The sequence below is a fragment of the Equus asinus genome, chromosome 5 (assembly GCF_041296235.1).
Source record: "Equus asinus isolate D_3611 breed Donkey chromosome 5, EquAss-T2T_v2, whole genome shotgun sequence".
Lineage (NCBI taxonomy): Eukaryota > Metazoa > Chordata > Mammalia > Perissodactyla > Equidae > Equus > Equus asinus.
Window position 1 is genome coordinate 29770295 of NC_091794.1, and position 21308 is coordinate 29791602.

Consider the following 21308-nt stretch of genomic DNA (forward strand, 5'->3'; position numbering starts at 1 on the left):
GAGCCAGCATATCACTGATTCCCTGAATATAGGGATTTGAAAATTGGCATATCATACTGCAAAAAATACATAGGTCTTGTGATGGCTTTCACTATTTAGCAAAATATAAAAGGAGAGAAGACATGATCGTTGTTTGTGAGCTCAGCATGTGAGCTGCTTCTGTTAACTAAAACTGAGAAAGTGAATTCTATTTGTGCTGGAGATATCAAGAGTCATGTCTATGTCGTGCCCTCTTGCTCCTGGGTTGAAGGTTTTAGTTCTGTTATTTTCAGATTACCTGTGTCTTTTCCTGCTCATCAGTGAATGAGCTGGAGAAGAAGAGGTTATTTTAGAAACTTGACCCTATTTTGGAATACGATAGTTCATGCTTAAAAGTAGAATTAACCATGGGTAATCATTACCTCCTTTCCACTAAGGGGTGGGGAACAAGGAAGAAGGTTATTTGAAATCAGTGAGACCTGACCATTTTTTCCTCAAGAATATCTAGGTGCTGTATCAGGACTTTCTAAGAACACCCAAGAATACAAATAGTGGGTTCCGTTATTCTCATTTTCCATTGGTAAAATTTAGGTAATAGGACACATTTGTCACTTGTTACTATTAGGAATGCACTATTTTATTGTGCCGGACCAAACCCCAACTTTTTTGCTAAAAATTAGAAAATAGAGCAGAGATAAATGTAGTCGACTGAGACGTTTCACTCAAAAAGGGGTGACATTGATGCGCAAGGGACCTCACCCAGAAAGCACACAAGGGTGATCCTCTTAGTTAGAGAGAACCTGACAGCCTTGTCTTTGAGTGCTCCCACCAACATGAACAGGCCCCTGATCACACCATCTGCTTGGTAATTTACTTGAAAATCCCATGTTGCCGTGAGAAAATGAATGCAATTGACGTCAAACTTCACCCAGAAGGTCACAACTTTTTTGAGCCGCTTTCCTTTTTATTTTCAGGAGACAAACAGCCTTTCAAATTACCAGTTTCTGTTCCAGGATCTGGCCATTACAACTCTTATTGGTGTAACAAGTAAGGCATTTTTAAAACTTTCTTCCCAGAGGTGCTGGCCTCTGCTTACTCCCCCGACCCCAGGAGGCTTGGTACGGGAGAGAGAGCAGCTGTAGCAGCCGTGATGTGGGACTTATTCCCAAAGGTGGATACAGAGAGACAAAGAGGAAATAGAATCCTCACTTTTTAATTCTGAAAGTGTTAGCAAAGGAAAAGCTGGCTAGTTGTTTTTCTGTTTTCCACAAAATATTTCCATAAACGGTCACTAAACACTTAAAATGAAAAAAGCACCTTGAAAATCAGGAACACTGACTTCAGCATGCTTTTAGGTGTATAGTTGAAATGTGCCCAATTTACGGATGCCAGTGGCTTTTATGTTTTCTATCTCCAAATCCTAGCCTCTCAGGATTTAGAACAGAGATTAAAGGTAATCTTGCTATTATGCCACTTCCACCTGCCTCCTCCTGGCTAATATATGAATCCTCACCTGAATTTCCCTGCTATGGGATTTTCCCCCAGCCCCCTACTAACCATCATGTCGACCATATTCTCTCCTTTGCTCTCTGTTACATATAAATGCCAAGAGCTCCACCTGTACTCTTAATTCTGCCCCCTCCTACCTCCTCGAGGACTTTGGTCCTGTAATCATCTCTTTCTCCATCATCAACAACTTTTCTCTGGTCTACTGGGTCATTCCCATCAGCATATAAATATATTTTTGTATCTTCTTCCTTTAAGAATTCTTCTTTGACCCCAAATCCACCGCTAGCTGCTGTCCGCTTTATTCTCAAACCTCCCAAACAGTTGTGTATACCCACTTTCTCTACTTGGCATCTCTAATTCTGTTGTCGTTTCTTTGCAATCAGCCAGATGCTAACATTCAAGGGCGTGAATATGGATGCTGGGCCTGTGCTGTTGTTAGGTGGGAGGGAGTGGTATGCTGTCAAATGTTTAACAACTGGCTCTCCAAAAAAATATTTGTATATATATGCACGGAAGTTTATTATTAACTTCACTGAAAAGAAATATGTGTTGTGAGCAATTTTCAAATAATAATAAAATATACACTACTCTTTCTTGCAAATTCCATTCAGCTGGTTGTTTCTCTCAGAATGCTTTCCCTGAGTTTTGCCAAATTCTTGTATCCATAGTCAACCCGTGGTTGCAATTGATGACTGAATTAGTTTCACCATGAATGCTGGTTGATGTTTTTCTTTCCCTGTACGAGCAAAACAAGACCTATGTCGAAACTTTAATCCTTCGTTGGCTATTTGAGCAACTTATTTTCTGAATGACATAATAGTTCTTGAATGCTGGAAGACTATTTCCTTAGTTTTGAACAAAACTGTTTATGATGTCATGGCTACCGAAGTGACATACTTTTACATTTAATCTCTATTATTAACTTCTAGAACATAGGTAATACTAAAACGTCGTAAAATAATTAGGAAGTTAAGAATTTTGAGTATTCATTATCTTTGTTTTTAATATATTTATTTAATTGTAAGTTTATCTAGTTTACTTTTAATAAAGCCTATGTTTAATTACTGGCTTGCAAATTTAGCAGCAGTTGGCCCTTGTGAGCCAGTAAGAGCCAGCTCAGCCACCACTGGCTGGGAGGGTACACGTTACTGACGCATTAAAAAGTACCACTCTTAGATTGCCTCTTGTATGTGTCTCCTGGTCTTGCTTTCACACTATTTCCTCTTATAGCTTCTCATCATAATCTTAACAGCTATGATGCCAACTTATCATTTTGCAAACTCGTTCAAAAGGTCTGCTTTTGGAGAATGTGTTCAAGGGAAGCACCTTCTATCTATGCTTCAGCTGCCGCCCCCCGAACCTGCTCTCGGGAAGCCCCCCAATGACTTCCTTGCTGTCAACAAGTGACCACTTCTCTTTTCTCATTGTACTTGAATCTCTCAACAGCACTCTCCTTCCTTGAAAGATTTCTTCTCTTGGCTTTTGTGGTACCACATACTCCTGGATTATCAATCACTTTAATGAATGCAGCTTCCCCATCTCTTTTGCTGGCCTCTGCTCGTTTACTTGTCCTCTAACTTTGAGAATGTTTCAAGGCTTGTTCTTGGGTTCTCTTGTCTTTTCAATCTTAACCATCTCCCTAAGTGATTTCAACCAATCCTATGACTTTAATGTCATCTATATATTCATGAATCCCTAATTTATATCTCTGGATATCTTGATACCCATCCTGAATTCTGGAAATGCAACTACTCAGCATCTGATCTTACATATTTAGCAGGATGCAGACTTAAAATGCCCAAACAAAAGTCTATTCCACCAGACCTGATATTTAACAAAATTATTAAGTATTTGCTGAGTGCCTGCTTTGTACTACTTACTGTGATAGACGCTTGGAATACATCAGTGAAAAAAAAATAAGTAGAAATTCCTTTCCTCGGCTTACATTCTGTTAAAATAGCACCACCATCTACCTAGTTGTTCAAAGACCTTAAGTCATTCTTAATTTCTCTCTTTTCTTTACCCTTCACATCCAATACATATGAAATTCTCATTGGCTCCACCTCTAAAATAGATCCTGCGTCCCTTCTCTCCATCTCTACTGTAGCCACCGTCACAAAGCAATGTCACCTCTCTTGTGGATTACTGTAATAAGCTTACAACTGATCTTGTTCCACACTTACTGCCTTCCGCTCCCTCCTCATGTACCTTTCACACAGTAGTAAGAGTGTTATTTTTAAAATGTAAATTTTATTGTCATTCTCTTGCTTAAAATGCTCCAGTGGCTTCCCATTTCCACTAAATCCAAGGTCTTACATGATTTGGCTCTTGCCCACTTCTCTAACTTCACCTCTAACCACACTGCTACTTGCTTACTCGTCCCAGGCACCCCGGTCTTTCTGTGTCTCAAGCATGGCCAAGCTTTTGGTCACCTCAGTGCCTTTGCTTTTGCCATTTCCCTAAAATACTCTTCCCTTGGATCTTCATATGGCTTTGACTTTTTCTTATTATTCAGACTTTAGCTCAAATGTCATCACCTCGGAAAGGTCACTTTAAATGGTGACCAAGCTAATTATTCTGCGTCACACCATTCTGCTGTATTCTTTTTTTTTTTGAGATAACATTGGTTTATAACATTATATAAATTTCAGGTGTACATCATTGTATTTTGATTTCTGTGTAGACTACATCACGTTCGCCACCCAAAGACTAATTGCCATCCATCACCAAACCCGTGTGCCCCATACCCCTTTCACCCTCCTCTCTCCCCGTTCTCCTCTGGTAACCAGCAATCTAATCTCTTTATTTGTGTATTTGTTTGTTCTTATTGTTGTTTTCATCTTCCACTTATGAGTGAAACCATATGGTATTTGACTTTCTCCATCTGACTTATTTTGCTTAGCATAACACCCTCAAGTTTCATCTGTGTTGTTGCAAAGGGCGAGATTTCATCTTTTTATGGCTGAGTAGTATTCCATTGTGTATATACACCACATCTTCTTTATCCATTCTTCCATTGATGGGAACTTAGGTTGTTTCCAAGTCTATTGTGAATAATGCTGCACTGAACATATGTTTTTATTTGCTTTTGCCTGTCTCCCCTCACCTAGAGTGTGCGCTTCATGAGAAAAGTACCTTGTCTGTCTTGCTCACTGCTGTGTTCCTAATACTTCTAACAGTGCCTGTCTTATCAAAGGAGTTCATTAAATGTTCATTAAATCTATCGAAAGAATACCCTTGGGCAGTCCTTGCTGGTAACAGAGTTCTTCACATCAAGACCAAGCTATCTCTGTGTGACTTTCACCCATCCCAGTTCTGCTATTTGGGGGGCACAGAATAGTCTGATTTTTCTCCCCAGGACAGTCCTTCAGGTATCTGAAAACAGCTCTCATTTCTTCTGTGATTGTTCTCTTCTCCAGAACAAGCATCTCCAGGTTTTTCTCCATTTTTTGATAAATAACTTGATTCTTTTCTGTTTTTATGAGTGATTAACATATATTCATTGTGAAAAGAAGAAGGGAAACACTGCATTATATAACAAAGAAGAAAACCCATTTTTATTTTACTATCCAGAGCTAACCAATTAAAGTGTTTTGATGTTTTTTTCTTTTTTTTGTATATATAAATTAAGAAATTTGAATTTTATTCTCTACGTAGTTGTGCATTTTGTCTTTTTCATTTAACTTTATAACTGCTTTTTAATGTTATTAATTATTTTAATTCTTTTTTATTGTAAAATATATATAATATAAAATTTTCCATTTTCACCATTTTCTAGTTCAGGGGCATTAATTATATTCACAATGTTTTGCAACCATCACCACTATCTATTTCCAAAACTTTTTCATCACCCCAAACAGAAACTCTGTACCTATTAAGCAATAACTTCCTATTGCCCCTTTCCCAGCCTCTCACAACCTCTAATTGACTTTTTGTTTCTACAAATTGCTTATTCAACATATTTAATATAAGCTAGACCATACAGTATTTGTCCCTTTGTATCCGGCTTTTTTCAATTAGCATGATGTTTTCAAGGTTTGTTGATGTCATAACATGTATCAGAACTTCATTCCTTTTTTATGGCTGAATAATATTCCGCTATGTGTATATACAACATTTTGTTTATCCATTTATCTGCTGATGGTCTTAGGTTGCTTCTACCTTTTGGCTATTGTGAATAAGGCTGCAATGAACATTGCATAAAGTATCTGAGTCCCTGTTTTCAATTCTTTTGGGTATAGGAATGAAATTGCTGCATGGTATAGTAATCATAATCTTGACTTTCTGAGAAACCATCAAGCTTTATTCCATAGTGACTATATCATTTTACATTTTCACCAGTAATTATGACTTGTTATTTAACCATGACTAATCATGTTGAACATCTTTTCATGAGCTTATTGGCCATTTGTATGTCTTCTTTGGAGAAATGTTTATTCAAGTCCTTTGCCCATTTCTTAACTGGATTTTTGTCTTTTGGTTGTTGAGTTCTTCATATATCGTGGATATTAAAATCTTAGATATGTGATTGCAGAAGTTTTCTCCTATTCTATATGGTTTTTTTCACTTTCTTGATGTCTGTTGATGTACAAAAATTTTAATTTTGATTAAGTCCAATTTATCTATTTTTTCTTTTGTTGCTCATGCTTTTGGTGTCATATTTGAGAATCCATTGCCAGATCCAATGTCATGAAGATTTACCCAATGCTTTCTTTTAAGAATTTTATGGTTTTTAGCTCATGATCCAGTTTTGTGCTGATTTCTATATGTGGTGTGGGGTTAAGGTCCGACTTCGCTTTTTTTTTTCTGTTTTGCATGTGGAAATCCAGTTGTCTCAGCACCATTTGTTAAAGAGACTGTTCTCTCCAACATTGAATAGTCTTGACACTCATGTTGAAAATCAATTGGCCGTGGATGTATGGGCCATAGATTTTTGGACCCTCAAATCTATTCCATTTGTCTACATGTACCCTTATGTCTATATGTATCCTTATGCCAGTACCACACTGTTTTGATTACTGTTTTTGTAGTAAGTTTGAAATCAGGAAGTGTGAGTTTTCTAATATTGTTCTTTTTCAAGATTTTTTGATTATTCAGGGCCCTTTACAATTTGACATGAATTTGAGGATCAGTTTTCCATTCTGTAAAAAAAAAAAAAAGGCATTTAAATTTTGGTAGGGATTGTGTTGAATCTGTAAATTATTCTGTGTAGTTTTGACATCTTAAGCATGTTAAGTCTTCCAATCCATGAACATGGAATGTATTTCCGTTGATTTATGTCGTCTGTAATTTTTCAGCAAAGATTTGTAGTTTTCAGTGTATAAATCTTTTCCCTCTTCAGTTAAATTTATTTCTAGGCATTTTTAATCTTTTGAGTGCTATTGAAAATGGATTGTTTCCTTAATTTCCTTTTTAAATGGTTCATTGCCGATGTATAGAAACACAACTGATTTTTATATGTTCATCTTATACCCTGCAACAGAGTTGAATTTGTTTATAACTCCAGTAGCTTTCTTGTGGATTCTTTGGGATTTCCAACATATAGGATCATGTCATTTAAAAATAGAGATAGCTTTACTGCTTCCTGCCAATTTGGATCACTTTTCTTTTTCTTCTGTAATTTCTCTGGATAGAATGTTTGGTACAATGTCAAATAGCAGTGGTGTAAGTGGGTGTCCTCGTCTTGTTCCTGATCTTAGGGGGAAAGCTTTCTGTCTTTCACCCTTAAGTATGATGTTAGCTGTGGGCTTTTCACTGCATAATATACAATAACAGAGATTACATGTAACATCCTAAATTTATAGCAATCGAATTTGAATTGATGCTTTAACTTCAATAGATTGTGAAAATTCTGCTGCTTTATAACTCTGTCTTCTCTTTTATGTTCTTCTTCTTGTAACAAACTACATCTTTATCCATCGCGTGCCCAATAACATAGATATATAATTATTTGTTATGAATTTGTCTTTTAAATCATGTAGGAATAAAAAATGGAGTTAAAAACCAAAAGTGCAGTAATACAGGCTTTTATATTTGCCCAAATAATTACTTTTACTGGATAAAATGAGAATGTCAATAAAGAGATCGAAATTATTAAAAGGAGCTTTAAAAAGAATTTCTTTTGGCTCCTCAATAATTTTGATCTCTTTATTGACATTCTCATTTCATTCATAAATTGTGTTCCTGATTTTCTTTAGTTCTTAGTCTGTGCTTTTCTTTAGTTCTTTGAGCATATTTAAAACTGTTGTTTTAAAATCTTTGCCCAGTAAGTCCAATGTCTGGGCTTCCTCAGAGATAATTTTTTTCTATTTATTTTCTTTCATTGAATTTTATAGCGTCATGACTCTGGAAATCAGATTCTTCCCCTTCCCCAAGGCTTGATGTTTTTTGAAGGCTGCAGTAATCTGTTTGTTTAGAGACTTTCCTAAACTATTTTTGCAAAGACTGTATTGATTGTCATATGTGGTCACTGACATCTCCATTCCTTTAGCTTTTGTTAAGCTAGTGTTTTGACAGAGATTTCCTTGAACTCTATGAGTTTAAAAACATGAACAAGGAAATACTTCTCCCAGTCTTTGCAGATGTTTTCCGTGGGGTGCACTTCAACACTTAGCCAGGTTTGTGCCGACTCTAGAGATCCAGAGCTGAAACCTTAGGGTCTTTTCTGGTGGTCTTTTCTGAGCATACCTCTTGCCCTGTGCATATACATGGCTTTCTATGTTTCCCAAAATACACAGATGGTTTTGAATGCTATAATTTCCCAAAGAAACTTTCTTTAGCTTTTCTTGCCAGACTTTAGGCAGTTATTTTATTTCTCAACTGTAATCTTTCACCTGAGGTGACTGCAGATAGTTTGTTAGCCTTACAATGTTTTCAAGCAGTGTATGCTGCTTTTCCACCCTGAGTGAGCTTTATAGTAGGTGAAACAGAGACGAGCACCTTGCACCAGTCCTTCAGGTAACCCCCAGACTGGTCAGAACAGACCTGCACAATAATTTGTGGGTCAAGCCTGCTCTTTCCCCTCTGTACCCAGGGACCAGGGTCCTCCACTGGGGATGCAGGCTACATCTTCAAGATTGCAACTGAGTTGAGGAGGGGTTGGGGCAAAGGCAAGTAAAAATGCCACAAAGCTTTCCTGCTGTTGTCAAGTTGCCTTTTTCTTGATTCAGCATTTGGTTGATTGCTATAAACCTTTGTCTATTTTTTAGAGTTCTGACAAAGTTGGTTCTGACGGTTTCTGCTTGTTGTTTGATGTCTGTGGAGGATGGAATCTTGGAGCTGCCTACTCTGCCATTTTGCTGATGCCATTCCTCATTTTGTCATTAGATATTTTGAAGCATTGCTTCTTAGTGACTGCACTTTGTTCCATTATATAGATGTACCGTAATTTATCATAAATGATGCTGTGATGAACATCTTTCTACATCTTTGATTTTCTAGCTTAGGACAAATTTCCAGAAGTAGAATAACTGTGTCAAAAGTTACAAACATTTCAATCTCTTCATATTTATTACCAGATTGCTGTGCAGAAGGTTTGTGTCAATTTACATTCCCACAAGCAATGTGTGAGAGTATGCATTTTATCACTCTCTCCCCTGTAATTTAATAGTCTTTGCCCATTTAAAAGGCAAAACAAAGGCCTCTTGTGTTGTGCTGTCTCTGCTTTCTTAAGAATTCCTCATATGACTTGAGTTTGAATCCGTTCATTGTTTTGTTCCCTCAGTTTGTGATGTACTTCAACTTGTCAATCTCCTTAGATGTGTGAGCACAAGAAGTTACACCATCCTTCTGAGGAAGGATATGTTTTCCTGCTCTCATAAATATAAAACTTGAATTTATTTTCTAGTGAATTTGAATGGTGCCTACCCCAAGCTCGTGCCTTTCAGACCTGCAGGACGGCTCGTCTCCCCACCTCTGCTGCTCTCTGTGATTCTCAACATTCTTCTCAGCCTGGCCATGCACATTGTGGGCTTCATTCTGGTTCAGAGGCAGCCTTGGTATTCCATGGAGATGCAGAGGTAGGATCACAGCCACGATTTTAGCTTCTCATATTCTAATTTCTATCAAACGTCATCTGGCACATGTGACGGGAGGCAAATGGGTCTTCATTCTTCCAAAGGCTTTGGCTTCTTTGAGTCCCCTGGATAATTTCCCAGCAATCTTCTCTTCTCTGTGGCACAGTCTGATGATCATTTCATTGGCACTTATCTTTGCCTCTCTTGTATGATAAGAATCTATGACCATCTTTTATATCTAGGGTGATCAAGCATTATAGTTTGTGTGGGCAGCCCCAGTTTAAACCTGGTATCTCAATGAAATTATGAAAGTCTTTCCTTTCACATTCAAATCTGTTCTTGTTGGATGATAAATTATATGGTCACCCTACTTATAAATGTGCAGAGATCTTAAGCCACTAGAGGCAAGAATCATAGCTTACTCATCTCTTTCTTTCCCACATAGCCTTAATACATGATTGGTGCCCAGTTTATTGAATAAATAAGTGTTAAATCTATCTATCTATCCATCTATCTATCTGTCTGTCTATATCCAAAATAGAGATCTATCTGTGCTGGTTTCTTTCTCCCTATTTTTCCGTATATTCCTTCCTGAAATGTAGGCAATTTTAGAAGCATTCAGGGCATGGAGGCTTGTAGATACAAATACGCCATAAGGACCTGTCGTCTTGCTTTATTAGCTTCTTTGGTTTTTTTTCAGTGCCTGCACAGTGCAAAATAAAAGCATCTCAAAGTTAACCATATCTCCAGCTGCTCCAGGAAAAAATGGAAGTTATAGTGACTTCACAAGTTTTGAGAACACTACTATATGGTTCTTGGGAACAATCAACTGTATCACTGTGGCTCTTATCTTCTCTAAAGGAAAACCATTTAGGCAGCCGACCTATACAAACTGTGAGTAGAACTGCACCAGATCACAGGTGAGAGATCATCAGAGAGGACAGACACACCCGGGTCACTCAGGGAACAGCTGCAGAGTTGATACTTATCTAGGGTCTCCTGGCTATCTTTCCAGGGCTTTGTAAAACACGTTGTGCAGCCTCATTCTCGTGATCCTTTGGTCCTTCCCTCAAAGCTGCACTAAATACTAAGGTTTCTTTCTCCACCTCTTGCCTTCACCAGAAGTTTGTCTGTAGCTCTTTTCATGGGATCACTCCAAACTGGGAAGACTCATTTATTTCTCTGCTTGTCAGTACTTGTCAGAATTCATCCTGGAGGAGGTGGGGAGAAGAGTCATGGCATTTAGTTGGAATGTGTCTCCTGCCGTGAAGACAATGGTCAGGATGGCATTGTGTGGTTGGTAGACTGAGAATGGGTCCAGCCTGGAGGAACCTGACCAGAGATGAGTGTGGAGGCTCTTGGCCAAAGTACTTCCCACCTCCTTACATTCTAGGCTGGGGATGGGAATGTGTGTTACAAGTGAGCTACCTAGTGAGCCAATCACTACCCCTGTAACTGGGGAAATTTAGATGCACAAGTTGAAGAATCAATATCCTTATAAAATTTGCTTGTTCAGAGACATTTACTTTGTCCTTCTCCTTCTTGGAATGAGAAAGCAGTTGAATGCTGACCTCTACATGATTTCAATGTATACATTTGTTTATTTACAGCCCTCCTTTTTCCCAGAAAAGGATTCGAGGCAGATGATTTGCATTAAAGAGATTCAAATACTTGGATATCTTTAAGACATTTATTGAAAATGTATTTTGTCAATGTTACCCTTTGTATAATTCCCACTTTTATTAATTGAAACTTATAATATGCATCTGAAAATTTCTACTTGCCTCAAGCACATGCGTAGAAATTGTAGTGATGAGACCCACTGCATAGAAATGAGTACTTTCCATCTATTATGCTGTGTTTGGATGTGGAAATCAAGTAAATTTAATCAGTGTTAATCTAGAATATGTCTATCAGCAGACGTGATCTTCTGGTTTCTCAAAATGACAGCTGTGTTCTTCTTTCCTCAGATATATTTGTCCTTGTGTTGGTCATACAACTGGGTGTGTGTCTGTTCATTCTCTTTGCTGATATTCCAGAATTATATAGGCGTTTGGATGTAAGTCTTATCTCTGGGATACAATGATGGTTTACGGTTATATAACACCCTGACTTCAAAAAGCAGGTCACAATTGTAATTGACATGGGTTCTTGACATTGATTGTTCTTTTGGGATAGTAGATTTAAAAAGAATACTGAATTTATTCATATTTTTTATTTAAGCTGCTCAGGAAATAACCTTCTGCCTAGTCTTGAATTCAAGTATTTCAAAAGCATTGAATATTTTTCTTTTAAAAGATCCCTTTAAGACTGGAAAATCTATTTATAATATCAAACGTGAGAGAATTTTCCCCCTAAATGCTTCTGTTTTGAAGCTGTTTAAAACAGTTTTGCATATAACACTTTCTTGGTTAATTCTCAGGTCTATATTTCCATCTTTTTTTTTTTTTTTACCTCTTTAAAAATGTGCTTTTCTGTATGTTCATACTTGATGTCAGCAAAACTTACTTTCAAAGAGCCATACCTTACCTCATGAACTCTCTTAGATTTTGAGACAACTTTGAAACTCTGTAAGAGACAGACATTTTATATATTCAAGCAAGGGAAAATATGTATTCTGATTCCTCTAACCTATCCTTTAGGTTAATCATGACTAAATATCCTTTAGACCAATACATAGAATACAGAAGAGATGATGAAAGGAATGGTGCTTCGTGAACCTGCCTACCTGCCTCTCTATCTCAAAGATAAGTTTCATGAGGGCCAAGATCCTATCTTACTCATTTTTGTATGACCAGTGCCTTGCATAGCAAATGGCACATAATGGCAATGAGTGACTGACTGGTCATCATATATCAGTTTCCTGGATGCAGACAAACACTTGGTGGACACAGTGCCTTCCAAACCAGCAATACCTTCACAAATCCACCTAGACATCTGACATATAAACTAACGTCCACCTTCAATTTTTATTTTTCTAATTGTATTACTGTGGTTAACAGTGCAATTGCCTTTGTTGTTAAATGTCCTCCTGAATTAGATTAAGTACTCACAAAGATAAACAGTCGTTGCCCACTCATCTTCTAAGTGAGTTAAAACTTCTTAATCCTGCAGAAGTTAAGGTTAAGACATGTTGGGTTTAGTCATACTCCAATAGTGAAGACTCTTTCAGAGATGCTGGCTCCTCTGGTATAACAAAATAGGGAACATATTTGGTTTGGAGGGAACCTGTGTGGGTCATTGCCAGCATGACTCCAAAAGAGTCTGCAAAGAATTATTGTTCACCTTAAAAATAATTATTTTTCTTCCTATTACATAAAATTATGGATACCTTTTCAAAAACGTGAATATATAAGCAAGGAAAATTTTAACATTATTCGCTATATGCTTCCATCTTTGAAAATTCAGATATTATAAACGTGCATTGACTGATTGATGAAGTTTGTTTCATTTTAAATATAATCATGCTGTTTTATAATCTAGTTATTGCTCATTTTAAAAAATGCATGATTTAGGGCTGGCCCTGTGGCCTAGTGGTTAAGTTTGCATGCTCCGCTTTGGCGGCCCAGGGTTTTGCCAGTTCGGATCCTGGGCGCGGACATGGCACCACTCATCAGGCCAAGGTGAGGTGGCGTCTCACATGCCACAACTAGAAGAACCCACAACTAAAATATACAACTATATACTGGGGGGATTTGTGGAGAAAAAAGCAGAAAAAAAAGGAAAAAATGCATGATTTTATTTAATAGAGAATACATTCACATGGCTTAAAATTCAATGGGTAGAAAAGTTATATAGCAAAATTCTCCTTCTCATCCTTGTTCTTCAGCTGCCACTTCCTTTCTCTGAAGGCAACTGATGACACAGTTTATTTTACATACTTTCAGACATTTTATACATATATACACAAATATATATATTTCTTATATGTGTATTCCCCCACATTTTTACACAAGTAGTAGCAAACTATTACCTTTGTCCAGGTCTTCTGAGATGGAGATGTCAGGGTGAGATGAGATGTGTAAGAAAGTTATTGGAGGAATTGCCTGTGAAGGAGAAAAGATTAGGAAGGCAGAGGAGGTGGTAAGGGCGCCACACTATGACATGGGTCTGACCCCTGTGCAGGAGAGAGGGAAGGAAGGAGGGCTACGTGAGTAGAGTTTCAGACTGCAGAACACTTCTAAGGAAGTCAAGCCAAAGTTGTCCACCAAAGGTGCCCAGTGTCTTGCAAGAATGAGTGCGATTGGAAGCCCTGCTCATAGTTAGTAGCTGTGAGCAGCCCACGGGAAATGGGGCCTTCAGGTGAATGTAGCAGTGGCACATCTGCTGTTTATCCTTCCTGCAGCAGAAGTTCCGAGTGGAGCATTTTCATGGTTGCCACAACCACACACACAGTCCTGCACTTTGTTCTTTCATGTGACAGTGTATTTTCGTAACAGTTCCATATCAGTTCATAAGGCTTCCTTATTCTTTTTTTATGCTAATATGGTATTTCATTGTATATATCTACCATGATTTGTATGTAGTCCGTTATTGGTAGACATTTAGTTTGTTTCCAATTTTTTACTATTACAAACAAAGCTGAGGTAAAATAACCTGATACATATGTCATTTCAGCCACGTACAAGTAGATCTCTAAGATAAATTCCTAGAAATGAATTTGCCCTTCCAATTTTACCAGCATCTCTATAGAGTTGTACCAGTTTTTACTCCCCCCAGTGTATGAGGCAGTGCCAGGTACAATAGAGTGCACTTGGCTTCATTTCATTCATTCATTCATTCACTCATCTACCCATTCAATATCCATATTCAATATCCATTCAATATGGATATTCCAGTGCCTGGAAAGGGGCTGGGGAAGATACAGAGAAACTGGGAGCAGAGACAGTAGTGACAACTTGTTTTCAGCCCCACTTGTTCCGTTGGTGAGCACCTTTGTGATGTCACAGTTTGTGCCATTGTAGGCACCGTCCTGAGGGGGCCCCCCCGACCTTAGGGTCAAAAGCAGGGCTCAGCTGAGGGGAGATATGGCACCAGAGAGAAGAAGGCAATGCTGCCTGTGTGGAAGTTTGACACGTGTGCCCTCAGAACCTCCAGGAACAGAGCCACATAACAACAAAACAACATAAGCACACAAAAAACACTTTTATTATTATTTTTTATTGCAAAGTGACCAAATTTATTTTAGGAAGCTTAGAAATTACAGAGGAACTAAGAAGAAGAAGAGGAAGAAGAAGAAGGAGAAGAAGAAGAGATAAAAGAAAAAAAACAAGGGGCCGACCCCATGGCCGAGTGGTTAAGTTTGCACGCTCCATTTCGGTGGCCTGGGGTTCACTGGTTCAGATCCTGGGCGTGGATCTACACACCGCTCACCATGCCATGCTGTGGCGGCATCCCATATAGAAGAACTAGAGTGACTTACAACTAGAATATACGACTACATACTGGGGCTGTGGGGAGAAAAAAAAAAGAGGAAGATTGGCAGCACATGTTATCTCAGGGCCAATCTTTCTCACCAAAAAAAAGCACATACCTTTAAAAAAATAAATAAAAAACCAATAGTCATAGTTCCCAATCATTGGGATCATGCAATTTCATACATGCACAGAAATATATATATATAATGTATTTATATTCATGTATATGTGTGTATATATATATATATATATATATATATATATATATATATGCATGTGTCTGTTACATAAGTGATTTATAACCTACGGAAATGTGCGCTGTGAACATGTGAATGTTTTTCCAGCATATATTTGTCTTCAGACTAACTTTGCTTCTTCCTCTCCTACCAGCTGCTCTGCACTCCTGTCCTGTGGAGGGTCTACCTCATCATTATGCTTGGCTCCAATTTTATTGTGTCCTTTGTTGTGGAGGTGAGTGCCCTCAGGTTGGTGATCACTGGGCAGGGACATTCTTTGGGAGTCTGAAAAAGGAACAGCTTTAGGTGACAAGGTTCAACAGTGCAAGTGGCTCCTTCTCTTAGCAACACGAACAATGGTACTTTCCTCAGATGAGTTCCAAACAAGGCATTAGTTATCCCATCTGTAAAGTGGAGATGGAAAGAGTGGATTAGGATCTCTAAGGTCCTATTCATTTCTAAAAGTCACAAATAGAGACCCAACTCAATTCATTTTTTGAAATGGAGGCATGATTCACATACTATAAAATTCATCTTTTTATTATTTATTTATTTATTTATTTTTTGAGGAAGATTAGCCGTGAGCTAACTACTGCCAGTCCTCCTCTTTTTGCTGAGGAGGCCTGGCCCTGAGCTAACATCCATGCCCATCTTCCTCTATACGTGGGACGCCTATCACAGCATGGTGTGCCAAGTGGTGCCATGTCCGCACCCAGGATCCAAACCAGCGAACCCCAGGCTGCCAAGAAGTGGAACGTGCAAACTTAACCACTGCGCCACCGGGCCGGCCCCTAAAATTCATCTTTTTAAAATGTACAATTCAAGAGATTTTAGTATATTCACTGAGTTGTGCAAATACCACTGCTAATTCAAGAACATTCTCATCACCCCAAAAGAAATCCTATACCTATTAGAAGTCACTCTTCATTCCCCTTTCCCCCTCTTCTACCCCTTGGCAACCACTAACCTACTTTCTGTCTCTGTGGATTTGCCTATTCTGGATATTTCCTATAAAGGGCATCATGAAAAGGCTTCTTTCACTTAACAACTTGTACTGTTACTGAAACCAAAATGGATTCCCTCCTGGCAAGTTAAATCAGACTCTCCACCAGAAGTGGTTGTCTCTCAAAGTAAAGGGTATTTGCAGCAAACAGGAGACCAAAAGGAATCATTTCCGAAGTCATGGCGTCCCCGAACAAAGGGTAGCAGGGACATTTATTTCAGATGGAGAATGACTATTCAAAAGGGAGAGGCGGGTATTCGCTTGTGCAGACTCGGCTGGAAACTTGCTTCCACACACACTGCAGTTTACGGGAATAAGGCCTAAGCTCCTCCTGGAGAGATCTCAGCATTAAAAATAAGGCAAAGGTCATAGTTGAGGCTTGGTCTGGTTCAGGGTGGTTGGTGATTGCCTCTCCTTAACATAACGAAAGGAAAAAGAACAATTTGGAAGAACAGTTAAAATATCTGAACCAATCTGGAGTTCCTCAGGGCAACTAGTTGGTGACAGAATCACTATCACTTTTACTTTACAAACGGGAAATGAGATTCATAGTGAGGTTTTCTTGGCTATATTCTTTAGCCCCCATTTGCTCCATTTCCTCAGTAAAATGAACTGGTGCACCCCCTTTCTTTTGCTACATGGTTCACACTCTTCTCTCCAGCACCGTTAGACACAGTCTCTATTCTTCAAAGCCCACCATTGGGCAGGGGCCACCCTGGAAGAGGCATCCATTTTGAAGGAGAGGTGAGCTGCAGGATTCCATCTGCTGATGCAAATAATCCATAACCAACCAATAAATCAAAATTGGAGTGAGTTTATTATGAGCCAGAGTGAAGATTATAACCCAGGAAGGCCTTAGAGGGCGTTCTGGAGAAGCACGGCTTTCAGTTCAATCTTATGTCTTTCTAGAACAAAGAATATACATTAAACACACCCAGGATACATTTTCATCAAAATTTAAAGAGGTATTTGGTTGCAAATTAGCAGGTCAACATTGCCCTCATGTCACGAAAGGGACTAATCTGGAGTTACCAATAGGGTGGAGGAGGGGAAGTCTGCATTCTGATCTTAAGAGAGTGCATTCTTTACTTTAATGGTTAAGCAGATGTACAACGTATGGTTGAAAGGCCATAAGTCAGGCTTTTAAGTTCAAGCTGAATCAGTTCTGAACCCGAACTGTTACCCCATATACCTCAATATGAGAAAATCTCTTGTCATGTCTGTCCCCATTCCAGCTCCCAGTTACAAACCCAGGCTTGGTCCAGTGAGGGAGGATTTACGGTGGGCTGGGGGCACCTGGAGCCTGACTTCCCTGCAGTATTTTGTAGGCAGGAGCTCAGTGAACTTTCCCTACTAAGGGAAGTCAAGGCCAACAGGAGCTGGTGGCAGAATAGGACAATAATTAACGTACCGGAGCTTCTCTCTAGATACTAAACCAGGGCAACTCAAACTTGAGTGGGCATCAGGATCACCTGGAGGGTGTGTTAAAATACAGATTGTTCAGCCTGGCTCCCTGCGTTTCCGATTCAACGGGTCTGGAGCAGGCACAAGTTTTTGTTCCTAATGGGTTGTCAGGTGATTCTGACGCTGGCTCAGGAACCGCACTGAGAAGCACTATGCTAAACCATATGGTCTCCAAAGCCACCAAATTAATAAAAGAGCATCATCGTAGCTGTCCTCATACTGATTTGCAGAAAGATGGTCGTTGCCCTTTAAGGGATAATCTTATGTATGTATCTTGTCCCTATCCATGGTGGCATTATTTCCTCTGTCTAGTATATCTTTCCCCATTTCTGCATATTGAAAGGCTATCCCATCCTCTATGGCACAGCTGTGGCACTATCCTTTTCATGATTTTTTCCTGATGCTTGGATCAGTCAGGCAAATAACAGAACTCAGCTAACAGTGGCTTAAATAATAAGGATATTTATTGACTCGCTTAACAAGAAGATTGGAGGTAAGCGGCTTTAGGGCCGGTTTAGCAACTCAGTGGTGTCTTTGGGGATCCTCATTCTTTCACTTTTCTGTCTCACCATCCTTAGATGTTGGCCTTTCATGATTGTGTTTATTGATTGTGGTGCCCAGATAGCTTCCGCATAGCTGGGCATTATGTCTGTTTTCAGTACAGGAAAAAACTGAAGGAGAGGCACTAGCAAGCTTTTTTCCCTCAGGTATGGACCTCTGATTAGGAGACAAAAAAATTTCCCACAGCCCACCAGCAGACTTCCCCTTATGCCTCATTGGTTAGAACTGTGTCTCGTTGTCATCCTGAGTAGAAAAGGATTCTGGGAAAGGGGATCTATGCCAAAAAGTTAGATAAATTGGCTTAGACTGTTTATAATTTTTTTCCTTTTAGGCAGACAGGGGAGAGTCAGGGGGAATGGCCTGTAGGGTAATCAAGCCACAAAGTCTGCTTGGTTGCGTATTTTCAGTTAAGAACGTAAGACTGAGAGTCATCTTCTTTGCTTTGAATCCTGTCTCCATCCTTTCCTGCTGACTGACTTTGGGCAAGTTCTTCCACTTTTCTCTGACTCTGTTTCCTCATCTATAAAGTGATGATAATAATGGTACCTTACTTCATAGGGTTACTGTGAGCATGAAATGTGGACAGTAAAAAGCGTGTAGGAAGTGTTTAGTAAATATAAGCTGTTATTTTTATATTACCTCTTGTGGAACTTACCATTTCTTACTTTGTCTCTATCAATCATTCAGGCATTCATTTATGCATTCCCTCTTTCCACAAACACTTGTTGATCATGTGCCACGTCCTAGGGCGCGATGCTGTAGGGATAAGGATGACATAGTGGTAGAGTTCACGATCTACAGGAAGCAAGTGGACAAGGGCTAAGGTTATTTGTGTGTAAATTTTTTTCACTCGTCTGCCATTCAACGATGCTGGCAAGAACTTATCTCAGTAACTCTGGCACCTAAAACCCTGCTTTATGCAAATATTAGCTGCCTCAAGGTTTATTCAATTATTAAATGTGAGAAGTGACCCCGCTCACACCCAGCAGATGGAAAGGGTAAGCTGATACTCATGAAAGATGAAGTTTCTTTTCTGTTCTCATGTTGAATGAGGAATAGAGACACACACAAAGATGTTTAATGTGAGTTCCCAGCAGCTTCTGAGAAATAACATTGTGAGGTTCCAGCTGCCACCTCTAGGCTCCTCCTTGAAGTCAGGCCTTTCTCTGTCATCAGGGCACTCAGGGACAAACCCGAGCCATTTGAGATGTTGGCAAAGGCAGTTGCAATGGAGAATTAAGGGCACTAATATTTTCTGCCTCACGAGGTGAGCCTAGTGGAGTAGGCAAAGACCCCAGACTATCGTGGATGCAGCTAGATGTTTTCCTCAGGTGGCTCTAGGTATGCCTGTCCCAAGATACTAAGGATTCCTGTGACAGGCTGTGCTGACCCACACTGCCTGGTCAGCATGGGGCAGAGATGGTCTAGAAAGGTTTTGGGGAGACAAGCATGGAGGATGACTGGCCTCCTTCTGCGCAGTCCTGAATATTGTCTGGTCTGCTGAGAGGTCTAACCCTAACCCTAGTCCTAACCTTGATCTTAGAACAGCCCAGAAAACAAACAGGTTTAAGTGAGACCTAGTCCTTTCTTTGCCGAGTCTCATGATCCAACTAACCTCCAGCTAACAGGCAGATGGGCTGATGTGGGTAGCTTTAATCCTCCTCTGTTTTGTGTTTGTATATATGTATTCATGGATATATGCATGAATTATTTGAGTAGCCAGTCAGAAGAGTTCATGTGGTGGTCTTTTTTTTTGAAGAAATGGTATCTCATCAAGGCGTTCCTTTTGTTTCTAGCTCTGCATTTAATTTGCAAAGTAGAGCGACAGGACAGATCATCTTTTAGTGCTTCAGATCCCTTTTCCAAAGCAGCAAAGGGATACAGGCCATCATACTTCTAGAATTGTAAGAAATTGTCAAAGAGCTCAAGGCAAAGCACAGAACGCTAAAATTTTTCTGTGTGTGTATGTGTGTGTGTGTGTGTTTTCATTTCATTTGTTTTGTTTAAAGCCTGCTAAGATTTCCTGGAGGTAAGTTAGATCTTAAAACCTTTAATTGGATACCAATGATCCTGCCTTATCCCAGCTATGAGGAAAACTACTGTTCTCTTGTCAATTAAGACGGACAAAAATCTTTGCTATGGGAAAGTCAAATAACAGGTCTGGCAGGTGAGCGCTGAGATTTGCAAGATGCCGATGAGATGGCTGTGTGGGTTTTTAATAGCCTGCTAGCAGATGATCAGTTTTTAGAGGAAGATTCAGACTAGTTGTTCTCTATCATTTCCATGAGCAATGGGACTCAAATGTTAAAGATGAGTGGATTTTACGAAAACCACTATCTCTGGCCAAGTTCCTTTTAGACTCCTACAGAATTAACTCTTACAATTTAGCAAAGGTGCCAGTGATAGACACCAAAACCAGTTCTAATTCTGTGGGACAGCTTGGCTCCTCATATTATTCTCTTTGTTTCTTTCATGATAACTTCTAAGATGATTAACCTCTGTGACCAAATATAATAAAAATGAAAAATTAACGTGATAACTTTTCATGCATTCCGGATTGTGAGTTATAACCTGGGCTCTATTGGAGGCTCAGTCTAACTCATCAAATAAAATTACAGTCCAAAATGTTTCCAAAGAGATATCTTTTGTAATCTTAAAAAATGTATTGCAATGAAATATTTGTGGGTGAAGTTTAGAGATATATCTTTACCAGACCACCGTGCACAGCCATTTGTTAAATGAATAGTTCAGAAGGGTGGTGAAGGAGGCAACTATGCCATGACACACCTTGCATTGTAAGGAGAGTTATATAATCCCTATGACAAACAAAAGAGGAAGAAATGATTGTTTCTAATCACTGAGGCTCAGATAGGGTGATTAATTTGCCCATAGTGGGTGTCAGAGCTGGAACTCACATCCAGATCCATCCAACTCAAAGACTGTGGTCCATATTTCAATTTTATCGACTTCTATTCATGACTATGCAGTGATGTGCCAAGGTATACCAAAGCCACATAGTACGTGTGACACAGCTTTCTATAGGGTCAATACCATTTGGTGGTAAGTAATTTAAAATCATTTTTTTATTAAATCAGATATGGATGTGGTGTGGAGAGGCCTGCAG

The 21308-nt window shown here is 39.1% G+C and overlaps 1 protein-coding gene across 7 annotated transcripts in view; it reads left to right on the forward strand.

Moving 5' to 3' along the window:
- The window catches only part of ATP13A4 (ATPase 13A4), a 123041-nt gene that overhangs the window by 98920 nt on the left and 2813 nt on the right, over positions 1-21308 (forward strand). For 5 of the 7 annotated variants that reach the window (XM_070509166.1, XM_070509167.1, XM_070509164.1 and 2 more), the window contains 5 exons: positions 954-1026; positions 9335-9506; positions 10204-10397; positions 11474-11562; positions 15311-15391. In XM_070509166.1, coding sequence (XP_070365267.1) covers positions 954-1026; positions 9335-9506; positions 10204-10397; positions 11474-11562; positions 15311-15391 — 609 coding nt within the window. Of the gene's footprint in view, positions 1-953; positions 1027-9334; positions 9507-10203; positions 10398-11473; positions 11563-12145; positions 15392-21308 lie in introns of all 7 variants that reach the window. The other 2 variants (XR_011503234.1, XR_011503235.1) reach the window with 2 other exon arrangements.